General features: G+C 38.7%; 1 protein-coding gene across 5 annotated transcripts in view; it reads right to left on the bottom strand.

The window, feature by feature from the left end:
- srcin1a (SRC kinase signaling inhibitor 1a) overlaps positions 1-15,748 on the bottom strand; it is a 119,236-nt gene that overhangs the window by 38,350 nt on the left and 65,138 nt on the right. For all 5 annotated transcript variants that reach the window (XM_030141470.1, XM_030141466.1, XM_030141467.1 and 2 more), the window contains exons 8-12: positions 12,266-13,086; positions 10,102-10,203; positions 9,549-9,676; positions 6,137-6,157; positions 5,301-5,461 (exon numbers count right to left, since the gene is read on the bottom strand). In XM_030141470.1, coding sequence (XP_029997330.1) covers positions 5,301-5,461; positions 6,137-6,157; positions 9,549-9,676; positions 10,102-10,203; positions 12,266-13,086 — 1,233 coding nt within the window. The remainder of the gene's footprint in view (positions 1-5,300; positions 5,462-6,136; positions 6,158-9,548; positions 9,677-10,101; positions 10,204-12,265; positions 13,087-15,748) is intronic.

The raw sequence follows: 15,748 nt of genomic DNA, 5'->3' as shown, positions 1-15,748 counted from the left end.
CAGGGAGTGTTGTAGCCTCAGCGAGAATTTGGAAAAGAATGTTAGCCCAGCAGGCCTCAGGAGAATAGCTGTAAAATCTGCTATTGCTGCTAAATTTTTTAAGTCTTTGACAACAGTTGTGTTTTCCCCTGAACTTAAAAAGGCAAACTGTAGCCTCAACTTTTACTGTGACCTTTTTTGTCTCATTATACCACAGCATTTAACCCTAACCCCTGACTGCTGAGGTGTTTTTCAGGCAGTGCTCGTGAGTTTCTTCTCAAAAACACAGTGAGATGCAGTTCACGAGGTGTGTACGTGCACACATGCATAATATTTCCTGTAACTTGGCTTGCTCTTCGTAATATGAATGGAATATTCTACAGGAATACTGCATGTAATACAACTCCCTGAGATAAAAGCACCTGGTAAGCAGAAAAATTAATAATTTATCCGCTGTGTGTTCCAGGAAGGTGAAACAAGACAATATCGCTAATGTGAAATTTCCATGTATTCAGTATTATACGACAGTAAATGATGATGCAGATAAAGCTGACCAAACACAGGAAACTTTAAATATTAAATGTATTAGATTGATTTAGAGAATACATTTTCAGATTTTTGATCTCGCAGTGATGTGCTCACACTCCCAGCTGCCTGTCTTTCCTGCACAGTTGCACTGTATAATTTATGAGTACATGTAAAATTTAAGCCACTGGCCCTTGCCCTGGGCAACAATATGGGTTCAGGTGTGGGGGTCACACTTGGGCAAACAAGGCAGGTAAACCGTGAGCTGTCTTATCATGGTATAGCACCGGCACAGCTGTTTGGCACTCAGCGTCTCAGCAGCTCGGTTGTGATTGCTGAGGTGGAACAGAATAAAAGCAGCCCTCACATTCCTCTTCATTTTTTTTTTCTCCTGCAAGAGGCTTGAATTCTCTCCTCAGAAGCTACTGGAAGCATTTAACTCATTGACTTCTCCTGTGGTGACTGGCACCGCTCGAGAGAAATTGAATAAATGGGGACCTCATTTTTCTGTTTTCTTTTGGGATTTCATGCGAGTCTGCATCTCTGCAATCTATCTTTGTAGGACAATACGTGATGTGTTGTGATATGTGAGCTGAACCTGAGCTTTTATGTTTCTTCTTCTATTTTATTATTAATCTTCAAAAGATACAGTGCCCTCAATGTGTCATGCAGTGTTGCTATATCAATCTGCAGGTGTTATTTACTGTTGGTACAAGATTGAAGTGAGGATCTAGCACACATCAAAGACAGCAGCTTTTCATACATGTATTCAAGTGTAAACACATTCTTCACAATAGAGATGTAAATAATGACAGCGTGTATGAAATACGACCATTCCAGATGCTTAAAAACTAAAATCTGTTTTCTGCATGTCTCTTACAGCACTTTTCCACCATATGTTACCAGTTCAACTCGACTCACTCTACTCTATTCATACCAGAGATTGATCTCATGAAATCACGTTGCATATCACGCCAGTTCTTATGGCATCTGACGTGCTATACGTATGCATTTTTGGCCTTTCGCTTGTTATTCAACACCATTTCATCATGTGTCAATTTTACGCCAAGATCTCTGGTTCACATAACTAAAACCTCTAACCCAACCTTCCCAACCTTTTTGGGCTTGTGACCCCATTTTAACATCTCAAATTTCTGGTGACCCCAGATATTCAAAACAGAGACTTTTTTTTTTTGGCTAAAATTCATTTGTTTCTGATCATGTAACAGTTTGCTATACCATGTTGCAAATAAACATTAATTTTACATGACATTTAGACTGTATAATGTATATTATAATGGATGGAGGCAGAAAAGCCAGGTGTAGATTACTGCACAAAGTGAGAATTTCATCTTCCTTGGTCAGGATATGTACAGTCAGTCCAGCTTGGATTTACAAGGCTGACAATTAATACTGAACAAATAATAACTCAAATTATGAATTATGAAACAGCTGCAGCATTTTAAACTGGCGACAATGAACATTTGAAAGATACAAAGTACCACAGTGCTTCAGTTTCAGCTTCAGAGTTTGTCATGTCTTTTTTGTATTGTGATTGTCTCTCTCAACTCACCATATATTTTTTATCAGTAATTTTTTTAAATTTTATTTTTATCAATTACTAGAAATTTCAGGCGACCTCAATTTGAATTCCAGGCGACCCCACGTGGGGTCCCGACCCCAAGGTTGAAAAACTTTGTTCTAACCCTCAGTGCGTGGTATTTGACGTGGTGTGAACATATGTGCGGGAAGCTTATGATGCGTAGAAATATGCTAATTAAAAGTGGCATGTATATTTATGCGACTCATATCACGTTGCATTCCGAGCACTATTTTTCTTCATCTTCCGCTGCAGACATAGCACCCTTTCACCCTCTCAATGCATCTGGTCGTTATGAAACTGCAATGACGTCACCTTCAATGTGTCAGAAACCTTTGTCTTTGTCACAATGACTGTAGCTCCTCATTTGTTGACAGCGTGGGTTTGTTGTATAACTATTGGTTTAGTATAATAGGCTACAAGGGCATTGAGACCATACACTCTGCCAAGGCCAGTAGTCCACTCTTCTCATTTCACAATTTTACAAAACCACAAATTGATCTCTGTAACCTACTTTATATCATTTAGTTTAACTGATTGTTAGCATTCAGGTTCCATATTAGCTTTAAGCATCCTGTAACTACAGATGCCTAAATACAGGCAATCTGTGGACTGGGCTGTGGAAATCTACCAGTCAGGGAGGGGTGATTGACAGCTGTAATTACAGATTGCTGTTAAGATTTCCTCCAACGTGATGCCATGGCTTGGCAGGGAAACTCGGAAAAGTGGCTTCTCTTTTTCCCACAGTGGCATAAATCTGCATCAGGTTATTTATTTTTATATTTAGTGTTTTCTTCGAGAAGGAGAGATCTATAAGAGAAAGGTGTTTTTAAATTCTGGTGTTGTTTTCCCCTGACTTTGGGTCCTGTAGTAAAGTGTTAAAGGAAATGAGAAACAATTTCAGCTCTCATCCCTTTTTATGGTTCCACACAAAAATGTAAGAGGGTGGTTCTTAGCCCATGTTCTACTCTTCCCATTAGGTTTTTGTAGACATTACTCCTGTGGTGGTTATATGATTCGTTGGTCTACTTCCATAGCCTCTTCCCACATCAGTCATGTGGGTATATTTCCTCAAATTGTCTGAATCTCTGCCTCTATTTGGGACATTTTGGGATCTTGAGGATGTTAGGGATGTCAAACTGTTTTCAATTCAGGGGCCCCTTACATCCCAATTTGATCTCAAACTGACCAGATCAGTAAAATAATGACAACTCCATATTTTTCTTTTTGTTTTGGTGCTAAAAAGTAAAGCAGCAGTATGAAAATATTTATATTTACAAACTATCCTTTCACAAAAAATGTGAATAACCTGAGCATCCATGAACAACCTGACATTTCTTAAAGGGGTCATATTGTGCTAAACCCACTTTTATTAGTCTTTGGTACATTTATTTGTGTATTTGGACTCTAATAGTTCAAAAAGTTTGAATTTGAACCCTCCAGGTGCTGCAAAGCTATCTTTGTATTCATTTTGGGAAAAACTGAGCGGATTTCTACAACTTGTTTTAATTCCTGCCTTTTTTTTTTTTTTTTACGTCTATAACTACTTCCGTCACAACATTTGCGCACATAAGGTCAAGACTTCCGATGAACATTTCTCCGAGTACACCATAATTGTTTGTCAGCAACAGCAGTTGTAGTCCATGCTGAAAATATGTCCAAAATTTGAGCCGATTACCTAAAATTAGGGATGCACCGATCCGATACCAGTATCGGGCATCGGCTCCGATACTCAGTGTGTGTACTTGTATTCGTAATCGTAAAAGTAATCTGATACAAATGTAACGATACCACTTACGGTCATGTGACATTCACAGTTCAGTGCAGCAGGTACGCAGCGGTGGAATAATTTGTGGGGAGTGTGAAGAGTGTGGAGATTTTTCAAAATAAATGACGGTGATAAAAGTAACACTGACTGCAAGTAACATTAAAGACACAGACAGATACAGAAGGAGCGTTCTGTCCATCCTCTGCGTACATTCCATCCATTTTCCAGGTGCTCACAGATGCATACCCAGACGGAGAATACCAGCGGGAACCGTGGAGGTAGAGGATCTGTTCAAAGAGCAACTGTGTGAGTTACAGAAAAACTACTGACAGATTTCTGACAACTACCCAGGGCTGGGCCAGGGGTATGGAGCAGTGCAGACCGCCGCCAGCGTAGGTGAAAATGAAACTTATTGCTCATTTATCTTTTCCCTTCCTGCTGAAGCTTCGCTTTTAAACCTAACTAGTGAAAACGCTGCAATATTAGTATCACATTAGTGTTGCCTCTGTCGTCTCCATGTTTGTTATTACTGACTTTCTTCTTCTCAAAAAACTTTACTCTTCTTCATGGTATTTGTCCAGTATGGTTAATTAAGAGCGGCACCCCCTGGTGGATTAATTGAGAAATGCTCATTCCAGCACATTAAATATTAGTAGCAGCACCTTGTTCCAGTCAGACTAATGACAATGACAATAAAGCACATTTACAAAAGGAACTAAGAACTCTAATGGTATTATTAAGTACTCGTATCGGTAATCGGTATCAGTAAGTACTCAAATGTAAGTACTCGTACTCAGTCTGGAAAAAAAGTGGTATCGGTGCATCCCTACCTAAAATGTTCAGTTTTGGTTGAACGGGACAGAGCAGCACAGCCAACAACCTGGAGGGGGTGGGGCGTGAAGTGGCTCATGTACATTTAAAGGGCCAGTGCTTAAAATTACCTTTCTGTTGTCATTACTCAGAAATAGGGTTGGAGATGGACCTGTGGAGTTGAATTAATGAAGAATTCAGACCCAAGCATAGCATTTACAGTTTATGCAGACCACAGGGAAATGTTTTAAAATGCATAATTCCATTTTTTTTTTAAAAAGCAAAATATAACTCCTTTAAGAAAAATAAGTGAAATTTAACAATATTATGTCTAAGCATCATTTTCACATGTGCATTAAAACTTACAGATCACAGTGGATCTACAAAGGCACAAAACATTTAATAAATGTCATGCTTTTTCAGACTGTTACATAGCATGATTTGAGCAAATTCATCCCCATGAATAAAGAGTAAATTTGATATGACGTGTCCTGCCTAAAATTCAAGTCGAGTTGAGCGAGTACCGTGCTGTAGAAAAACTCCTCTGGACACAATGGTACAGTTAGTCATTTACATTTCATTTACATTCATTTCCATGTAATGGTGGCGATTATATACCTGTACTTTGCGCAGCTGGGTGAGCTGTTTGCGTAGGTCTGTGGCATTTTGCTGCAATCCATGCAGGTGTAGTTGCATCTGCAAGCGGCTGACACTGTTCACGTGGGTTAAGTTAGACGGAGGCGGAGGCATCAGAGCTAGAGGTGCCGACGGTGTGTGAGCTGCCAATCACAAAGCAGGATACGGGGGTCACCACGAGATCATCGGGAAACAAATTGGTTATTTTGCTGGGCGGCGCTCCCGTCAGATTTGCACTCGGCCCGTGTGACACACAGTACAAACAATAACACACACAGAGGCAGAAAGAAAAGTACATACACATAATTTCCGGGCACACACACTGGAACAAAAACAGTGTGTGAATGCAAAATAAAGCCATACTCACAAAACTCTAATAGCCCACAGGGAGAAAGGTGAGCTCATGCTATTAGTAACCCATACGGAAGTGCAATTAGTCTATTCAGTAGTGACACACAGGGGGAAAACCATGCTCTTATCTTAACACAGGGTTTTGTGAGTATGGCCATCGACTCCCCAGCAATTTCAGCACACACGTACTTCCTCAAAGCACACACTCATACACACAAAAATGAAAGGCAGGGAGCTGATTAGTGATAAAGCGACCCCCCTGTAAATCCCCAAAGTATAACAAAGCAGAAATTGAAAAAATTAGAGACAGAGATAGGACGTGGGAGAGTTTGTTCTGCAGAAAGACAGGAGGAGAGACAGCACCAGCTACCCAGAAACATCAAACACCCATAGAGAGGGCAGGAGCCAGGAGTGAAGCCTGATAGGAAAAATAAAACGGGGTGATAAGAGTAGAAGATGGCAACTACCTTTCTGCTTCCGCCGTCCAGCTGGAATATAGAAAGAGCGAGCCAGTTACCGAGAAATTAATGTGAGGGCGAGAGAGAGAGAGAGAGAGAGAGAGAGAGAAAATGAGAAGAGAGGGAAGTCCTAAAAGTTCATTTTTGCAGAATAATGATCCCACAGAGCTTTTTATTGACTACAGCGAAGAAAATGACTCTGCTGATGGCTTGGTTTTTTGGCATTGTGTCAAAATGTGAAGAAAAGTCAAACACGAGTCGTCCTTGCATTGGCCTTGTGATAGTCTGGCTTCGTTGTGCCAAAACTGCACTACAAAAATTATAGAAAGGCAACAAGAAGAAGACAAGAGAAGTACAAAAACAGGAGCATGGTCTAAGTGTATGGAATGACTAAAAAAAAATATTCTGAAAGCATTATTATTTAAAACAAATCCCAGTCTCATATTTTGAGAAATACACAATTCTTTTGCTTTCAACACACGTAGAGTCAAAAGTAAAAAAGAAGCTACTTCAAAGACTTCTGTATTATTACACTACCTCGCCAAAGAGGTTATGTTCACCCTGTTGTGTGTGTGTGTTTGTTTAACATCTTTCACAGCACCAAAGCTATTGGAAGGTAAATATACTTTTTTTTTTCTTTTTTTTTTTTTACAGAGCTAGGTGTTTATTTCCCCTATTGCTTGTATTTGTTGTCTTATATACTCTGGGTGAATTCGACATAAAATGAACACTGAGTTTGTATCTGGTTAAGACAATTATGAAATGGGAGCTATTCTACAGTACATGGAGCCTCTGCTTGTTTCCCAGCAACCTGTTCCCAACAGAAAAATGGTCTGGCATACAACCCCCAGAAAACGGAGCTGTTCATTTTGAAAGGATTGAACAAATGAGAGCATATGTTAATTACTGAGCTTAAGAGGCACTGATTTAGTAACTGCTGTAATGTTTAGTGTATGCCTCTTTTCAGTCTTGATGCTGAGCTGATAGACAAGAGTGTTATGTATTCATTGTTTACCTTATGTGTGCATCTTTACTTTGTTTCTTTATTTATGGTCATATACACTGATCAGCCATAACATTATGAGGAGAAGTGGTAATAATATTTGAGTGCTTCTATGAAACTGGGTTCATTTTGGTACCTGGCACTTTGCCAGCTTTTTAGACCCAATAATAAAAGATAAATATAGACATATTTCCCCCCAGGATGTACCTAATGATGACCTCAGATAAATGCAACAAAATTATACTCTTGCTCTGAGCCGTCCCAAAATTAATGAATTTTCAATAAAACACTGGGGCCAAAAATAGGACCAAAATTGAGACATGAAAAGCTACCTAGGTGTCAGTGCATTTGATCAGTTTAACATGGCTTGAAATGGCCTATAAATAAAGACACTGTGTTAAATGTGTTGATCCTAGTGCTTTTTCTAATCCAGACATGCAAGTTTTTCATGAATCTCAGTCTCATTCCAAGTTTCGTGTGTAACCCATCGTGTCCACTGGCGTTACATGCGGAACCTGCCCAGTTCAACGCATATAAATCACAAATGATTTCGCAACAGCGGCCATTTTTGTGAAATACTCTGCCTTGCATATTTACTTCGAGTCCCAAAATGTACCTGAGAGAATAAAAAGATATTAAAAAAAAAAATAGTAGTGTGTAATTTCCATGTCCTTTTGACAGTGTTACATACGGATCTTTGTATTAATGTAAAATAATATAATAATGTAAAATAATAATAATAATGTAAAATAATATAAAAATGTGTTTTATCTGAATAATAGTTTCCCTTTTATTTCAGTAAGTATTTATTTTCAAAACAGAGCCAAAGTACTTCCAAACTTGCTTCATAACATTAGTCTACATCTGGTTTGAATTTTTAGCCTCTCTATCCTGTTTTTAGAGACCAGTTTCATAGAAGCACCCATTTATTATTTCATTACACCTGCACCTTTCATTGGGTTTGGATATATTAGGCAGCAAATGAACATTTAGTCCTTGAAGGTAATGTGTTGGAAGCAGCAAAATGATCAACTTAAGGAACTGAGCGACTTTGACCAGGTCCATATTGTAATGGTGATGACTGGGTCAGAGCAATTCCACAACTGCAGGTCTTGTTGGGTGTTCCTGGTCTGCAGTGGTTAGTACCAATCAAAAATGGACCAAGGAAGGACATTCCAATCTCAGGACAATTGATCATCTGTGGGAGGTGTTGGACAACTTTACATCTGGAATGACCAAGATCTGGAGATGCTCAGACCCAGTGATTTGATATCACAATTTCTCCCTTGTCAAATTTGCTCAGATCCCTTGTCTTACCTATTTTGTTGATCAGCTTTGAGGGCAAAATGTTCACTTGCTGTCTAATATATCCCACACACTGACAGGTCCCATTGTAATGAGACGATCGAAATTAATGCCGCTTTGCCTGTCAGCGATCAGAATCTTATGGCTGATTGGTTCAACTTTTATAGGATTTATAACCTCGTCTGCATATTGTGCTTCTTTCGCTCTGTTTTCTTTTTTCAGTTTGCTGCTCTCGTTTTCTTAAACGTGAAGAGGCCAGTTGGGTTTTATATGAATAAATAAACTACGAACAAAATAAAATTTTCGACAAGAGCTTTCTAACTAAGCACATTCCCCCCCAAAACTGAATTGAACATACAGTCGCGGAAAAAAATTATTAGACCACCCTTGTTTTCTTCAATTTCTTGTTCATTTTAATGCCTGGTACAACTAAATGTAGATTTGCTTGGATGAATATAATGATAACAACAAAAATTGCTCATAAAAGTTTAATTTAAGAGCTGATATCTGCCATCTTCCATGGTTTTCTTGAAAATAAGTTCTTACATTACTAGATATGGCATTGTACTGCCAAAAACAGTGCTTTTAGGCATTCCATGTTTTCTTTTCTGTCTGTTTTAGTCACATGATACATACAGGAGTTAGTACTTGATGGCATAACCATTATTTCTGATGACTTGTGATGGTCTAATCATTTTTTTCCGTGACTGTAAGTCTTGTGATGGTCTGTAACAAATGATGGAAAAGGAATTTACATCAATCCTTATTTTATAATATTAACAGGATTTCAAAAATGCTGGGTGATCAATCAATTTGAACAGAAAATGAGAGGGAAAGAGAAAGAGAGGTTAATGGGTTAGAAAACTAGTGTAAAAAAAAAAAAAAACAGCTGGCAAAGATGGGCCACACTTGTCCTTACTCCTCTTCATTTGGATAAATTAGTCTTAAAACACAGTCACCATTACTGCGTTTCTTTGTCCATTACTCCTGGCTACATTACAGTGCATTGTAAGCAGGGAAAAAAAAAAGTTTCTACACTCAGAGGTTAGCATGGGAGCAGTGTTAGTAAAAAGTAAACTCAGCATACAGGTCACGTTACACTGCCGTACTCACTTCCGGTGGCGGAGCCGTCGCTGTTGGTTTCGGTCTTCTCGCTGGAAGAGAAAGGTAATGGCCGTGAGAACTCCGTCCCTTGGTCCGGAGGGCAGCCCGCCATCATGCAGAGACGCAGCAGGCCGCACCTGAGGATCAACGGCCACAGGGCAAGGCAATTACAGTGCTAACGCTAACAGCACTACAACTGGACACTATCATTCCATCAGAAGTGGTCCTCTTACTAATGAGTTCCTACGGTGTTCATTAGAGTGAAGTGTCATGGTAACAATGTTAAGCTTCAATAACTCAAAGATCTAGTGAGAATCTACCTAACACATGTCAGTTTATCAGTGAATACATCAATAACACTGTGCCTCCAGCTAATGTTTAGTGTCTTGTACTTGTGCTGTGCTCACATAATAAAGTAATATACATCTTCACTCCTGCCGCGCTGATAATGGCTGTGATAATAGCCTGCTGCCTTTCCTGTCGATAATGCTGCCTATGTGTCTGCGCTGAGGCCGTATCTGTGAGTTTTAGAGGGTTAATGGAGGATAATGGAGAGTCTTACGTGCTGTCACTGTCTGGCGCTCTGGTCAGAACACTTTGCACCAGGCCGGTCAGGCTGGCGATCTGCTTCTCCATCGCCTCCATACGTTCAAGACGATGATCCCTGCAAAAGGCCAGGCAAAAGTAGTGTAATTAAGCACTAAAACTACAGATTAGAAGGACTGCAAATGGATACGAATATTTTTGGTTTGCTCTTCTTGAAACAGACTTTTATTTAGTGGCAGCAGTAAGTTATACTGGTGAGACAAGCAGAAATTTTACAGGGTTCCTACATATTCTCCATTTCTAGACTCAAATTTCTGTACAATTGCAGAAAAAATTATTAGACCACCCTTGTTTTCTTCAATTTCCTGGTCAAATTAAATGATTAAAAAATTATTACTGGGTTGAATATGACCCAATCCATCTAGGATTACACATTACAGGACGTATACATGTTGATTAACTTAGTTAGCTGTAGGGCTGTGTATTGGCAAGAATCTGGCGATACAATACAAATCACAATACTAGGCTCACAATATGATATATCACGATATATCATGATATTGTTAACAGGGCGATATTTTTTGTTTTGTTTATTTTTTTAAAAGATTATTTCCTGGAAAAAACTTATTGTGCAGCATTTGGATAAATTCAAGATTTAACATGTGGCTTTAGCAGTACAAAAAAAAACAAACACTCAAATAAATACATAAATAAATAATGTTTTACAGACATTACAGTTTAAGATTCTGTGTAAGTATCTGTATTCTATTGCGAAAAGAATACTCAGTGTTCAGTCCCTGAATCCTCCAACATCAGAACATTATTTTTGTGTATTTCCAATAAAAAACCAAACATTTGCCTCTTTCAGACAGTAAAAACTGCTTTTAGGATGCTTGAATTATCCATTATTTAACAAAATAGCATTATCAATTAAAAAAAAACTACATTTATGACCTGCAATATCACAATTGCACTTTTGTCGTATACAAACAACAGAACAAAATACCCATGAATATAGATATAAAAGAGCTTGAAAAACAGAAAACAAAAATGAACCTCCGCCATGTCTGCATTTGAATAAATACCTAAAAATATCGATGCAGTACTTTTCGATATTGATACAGTATCGTGAGGTGAAATATCGTGATATATTGCGATACCAATATTTTCTTACACCCCTGGTCAGCTGTTTATTTCTACATGACTGACAGAAGCACATGTTGAATTCTTAAAACTGAACCTACAGTCATGAAAAAATTATTAGACCACCCTTGTTTTCCTCAATTTCTTGTTCATTTTAATGCCTGGTACAACTAAGGGTACATTTGTTTGGACAAATATAATAACAACAAAAACAGCTCATAAGAGTTTAACTTCAGAGCTGATATCTAACCATTTTCCATGTTTTTCTCGATAATAACCAAAATCACTTCAGTTCTTACATCAATACCTATGGCATTGTACCGACAAAAACAGTGCTTTTAGGCTTTCCATGTTTTCTTTTCGGTCTGTTTTAGTCACATGATACACACAGGAGTTAGCACTTGATTGCATAACCACTGTTTTTGATGACTTTTGATGGTCTAATAATTTTTTCCACGACTGTAAATAGCTAGATGCTAATTATGCAAATTTAATGTGGATTTAGCTATTAAAATATTACAAGACTGCAACTGGGTAACACAACATATTTAATACATCATGCTTCAGAAATTAGTCTTAAAACATAACATGTCTGTTGATTTTTGGTCCAATCCTTCCACTATTTGTGCTGATAATCCACCAGTTCATACAAACCAATTAACATCAAATGCTGGATGAGCTCTTTGCGTGTGATTTCAGTCAAAAACTACATTTATTATCATAATGTTTACTTTTGTTTGGCCTCTCTTACACAGTGGTAAATATTTTGGCCAGTGATTTGCTCCCCACACCATGAAAAACATCAATTAATTGTATTTTTGGCATTAATAGTCCAGAAAGGTCTTCTCTCTCTGTTCATGTTCTCATACTTGTACTCCAGATCGGGAAATTACTCCGTATTTTTCCATAATGTGGAAGGAAACGTAATGTCATATTAGATATTTTGATTTAACAAATGTCAGTCTGTTGTTGGTAGATCAGTGTGTATAATTCTATTATTGGAACAGAATAACAATGATGCATGAATTCACACAAACCTGCTAGTGTCAGAATCTTGTCCAGTCAGTGAAGAACCGAACCCAGGTGTGGCCCTGCCGCCCTCCCCCGGCCCAGCTGTCAAACACAGAGGCTCTGAACTGGAGCTTGGTCTCGATTTGGGACTATCCACAAACACAGAGGAGGAGGCCGAGTCTTTGCGGAAGCTCTGCCTGACAGGTGAGGCCCTGGGTGAGCTGGAATAGGAGTCCCTATCCCTCAGTTGCATGTCAGGGATTTTCTGAGGGGATGAGGGTGGCATGCGAAAACCCATGCCTAGAGTGGCTGAGGAGTATGTATCAGAGTAGAGTGAACCTCCAGGCTTGTACAGGGAATCGTCTAGATCCCCTTGAAGAGCAGCGGCTGAGTAAGTGCTAAGGGATCGCACAGAGCCACGGCGGTACAGGCCACTGGACACGGGAAAGCTAAAGGGGTCTCCGATGGCAGCTAAAGACTGAGTAGAGGCGATGCTGAGACGGCCCTCGTGCATCAAGCTGTAAGGATCTGCATACAGGCTTTCATTCTTCATCAGTGCCATGTTTTTTGCAGAAACTTCTTCGTCAGGCTTGACATCACGGCGCTCCAGGATGGCGCTTGGTGACGGGGACAGGCCTGCGTTGGCACCATGGCCGGCTGAAGGATGATGGGGATGCCGCTGCTGTTCGTGCTGGGGGTGGGAGCCGGTGAAGGATGGAGGGCGACCTCCGCTGTACGAGAGACGAGAGCGAGACGGAGAGCCAGAGGAAGCAGAGGCTGTCGAGGAGGGGAGGGTGTTGAGACGGCGAGTCGGAGATGAGTCGCGGGAGGAGTATACCATCTCCCTCTGAAATGAACAAGCACAGATCAGAGTTACCATGGAGACCTACAGATGAGAGTGCTGTTTTTTTATGTGTTAGTTTGACATGAAGACAACCAAGATCCGGCTCACAGTGAACAGGCTACAGAGTCCAAGAGAATTTAAGAACATTTAATCAAACATTTGAGGAATATAGTTTCAGATTTAGTTGCAAGATTTATATCTATATACAGCTAATGTGCAAAGACAGCAATCACACATACCAAATACTAGCTTATTTAGTATTTATTTTTGCTTTTTATAGCCACATAATGTTATTTAATGTGCCTAATAGCTTTATATTTATTAAAAGACATACAAAATATTACAATTTTAACACTTCCATAATCTTCTCATTACTTTTTCTTGTTTCCCAGATGTATAAATTCTTTATATTTATCCTAAACATAATGTATTTAGGCATAAATAAAGTACATACTTCAGACTCCCACAAAAACACAATACAGTAAATATAGATGCTAGTACAAGCAGTCCCATTGGTAGCATATCACAATCAGTGATACATTCATAAAAAACAGTGAGTAAATAATAAGCTGATAATAAAAAAATAAAGGTCCAAGGTACATTATTAACTGTCATCTCCACATTATAATAGGTGGAATAATTCATGTGAAGGAGGTGAGTAGTGTGTGTATGAACTGCATTAGTTATTTGGTTCCATTAGATTAGTAAATTCATGACAGAACTGACAGTTAATGAAAGTAGATTTTTGAATGTCTTATACATTTTGGACCCTGTATTGAATATAATGGGGGATGTTTTTGTTTTGTTTTCTACACCAATTAAAATGCATCTATTGTTGGTTTACCACTGTAGTGAATTACTCTACCAAGCCCTTTTTGGTGTCATATGTTTAGATATGGGTGCTTCTATGAAACTGGTCCCTGGACATGGGGGCTAAAAATTCAAACCAGATGTAGACTAATGTTATGAAGCAAGTTTGGAAGCACTTTGGGTCTATTTTAAAAATAAATATTTACTAAGACAAAAGAGAGACAATTTTTCAGATAAAACACATTGTTATAATTTTTTGGATTATTTTTATACAAAAATCTGTGTGTAACATGGTAAAAAGGACATGAAAATTATGCGGTACTATTTTTTTTTAATATATCTTTTTATTCTCTCACAGGTACATTGTGGGAATCAAACTAATTATGCAAGGTAGAGTGTTTCACAAAAATGGCCGCTGTTGCAAAATCATTCACGATTAATTTGTGTTTAAATGGGCAGGTTCCGCATGTAACATGAGTGGACACGATGGATTACCTACAAAACCTGGAATGAGACTGAGATTCATGACAAACCTGCATGTCTGGATTAGAAAAACCACTAGGATTGACAAATTTAACACAGTGTTTTTATTTACAGCAGTATATAAGACCATTTCAAGCGATGTTTTCTGGATCAAATACACTGACACCTAGGCAGCTTTTCATGTCCCACTTTGGGTCCTATTTAAGGCCCCGATATTTGATTAAAAATTCATTAATTTTGGGATGGCTCAGAGCAAGAGTATAATTTTTTTGCATTTATCTGAGGTCATCATTAGGTACATCCTGGGGGGAAATATGTCTAAATTTCTCTTTTATTATTGGGTCTAAAAAGCTGGTACCAAAATGAACCCAGTTTCATAAAAGCACCCAAATACAATTAGTATAAACCCATCTCTAAGCAGGTGGGTATTAAAGCTGTGAAAAGGTGAAATAAGTAATGATTAAAGTAAAAGGGGCACAGATCAATAGACAGCCAGAACACATCACTTAGTTTGGTTTCTTGGCCTGCCTTTTCTGGTAGTAAACAGAACTTTAAGCCCTAATTCCATTTACTGAACCACTATTCCAATCAACAGACAGAAGGAAAACAGGAAGGAACAGTCCCTCCACAAGAGATAAAGAAAGAGAGAGTGCTCTATGTGCCTCCCCATGCTGATTTTGACTGGTTATTGTGAAAGTGTAAATAAATAGTAAATAACGTTTTGCTTGTGATGACAGCCAGAACCTATTTGTTGTAGCTCCAGGCACAGTGGATTTTTGATGTGACTTTTTCTCTCTCCCTGACCTGCAGGAGCAATCTGAAACTTATACCCAGGCACACTTTGACTTCCACAAATAAACACACTGAGCAGAATTTATTCCGAGGCAAATTATATCACTGGTACAGGCAGTGGAATGTTAAACTATTCCCCAGTCTAAAATATGTCACATTACTTTTAATCTGTTATTTTTCTTCACCTGGCATCCCCCTGAAATGATTTCAGGAGACCCCCAGGTTTAAAACTACTGTCATGCTGTACAATGTAATACCTAGAAAAATATTGGAGCGTGACAAAGGAATTCGTGCTGCCGAGCCTTTCTGGTCCTGAAACAAATTCGTATACAAATAGTCACACACTGATACAAAGCTGGTCTGGTTAGCACACTTTGTACTGACCAAACACAAGCACTAAACCCAGTAAAATCCACAGCTTAAACCTCATGCAGACAAAACCAGATATTTTTTTCACATCATAATGCACATGAGCAAAAGCATTGTCCAGATGCAGAGGCACTGAATGGAAAGTTAAATAAATAATGATTTTCCCTGATGAAATCACAGCTGTAGAATTAGCTTGTATTACACTGTGTTT

The sequence above is a fragment of the Sphaeramia orbicularis genome, chromosome 8 (genome assembly GCF_902148855.1).
Source record: "Sphaeramia orbicularis chromosome 8, fSphaOr1.1, whole genome shotgun sequence".
NCBI lineage: Eukaryota > Metazoa > Chordata > Actinopteri > Kurtiformes > Apogonidae > Sphaeramia > Sphaeramia orbicularis.
This window is presented reverse-complemented; position numbering and strand designations above follow the sequence as displayed.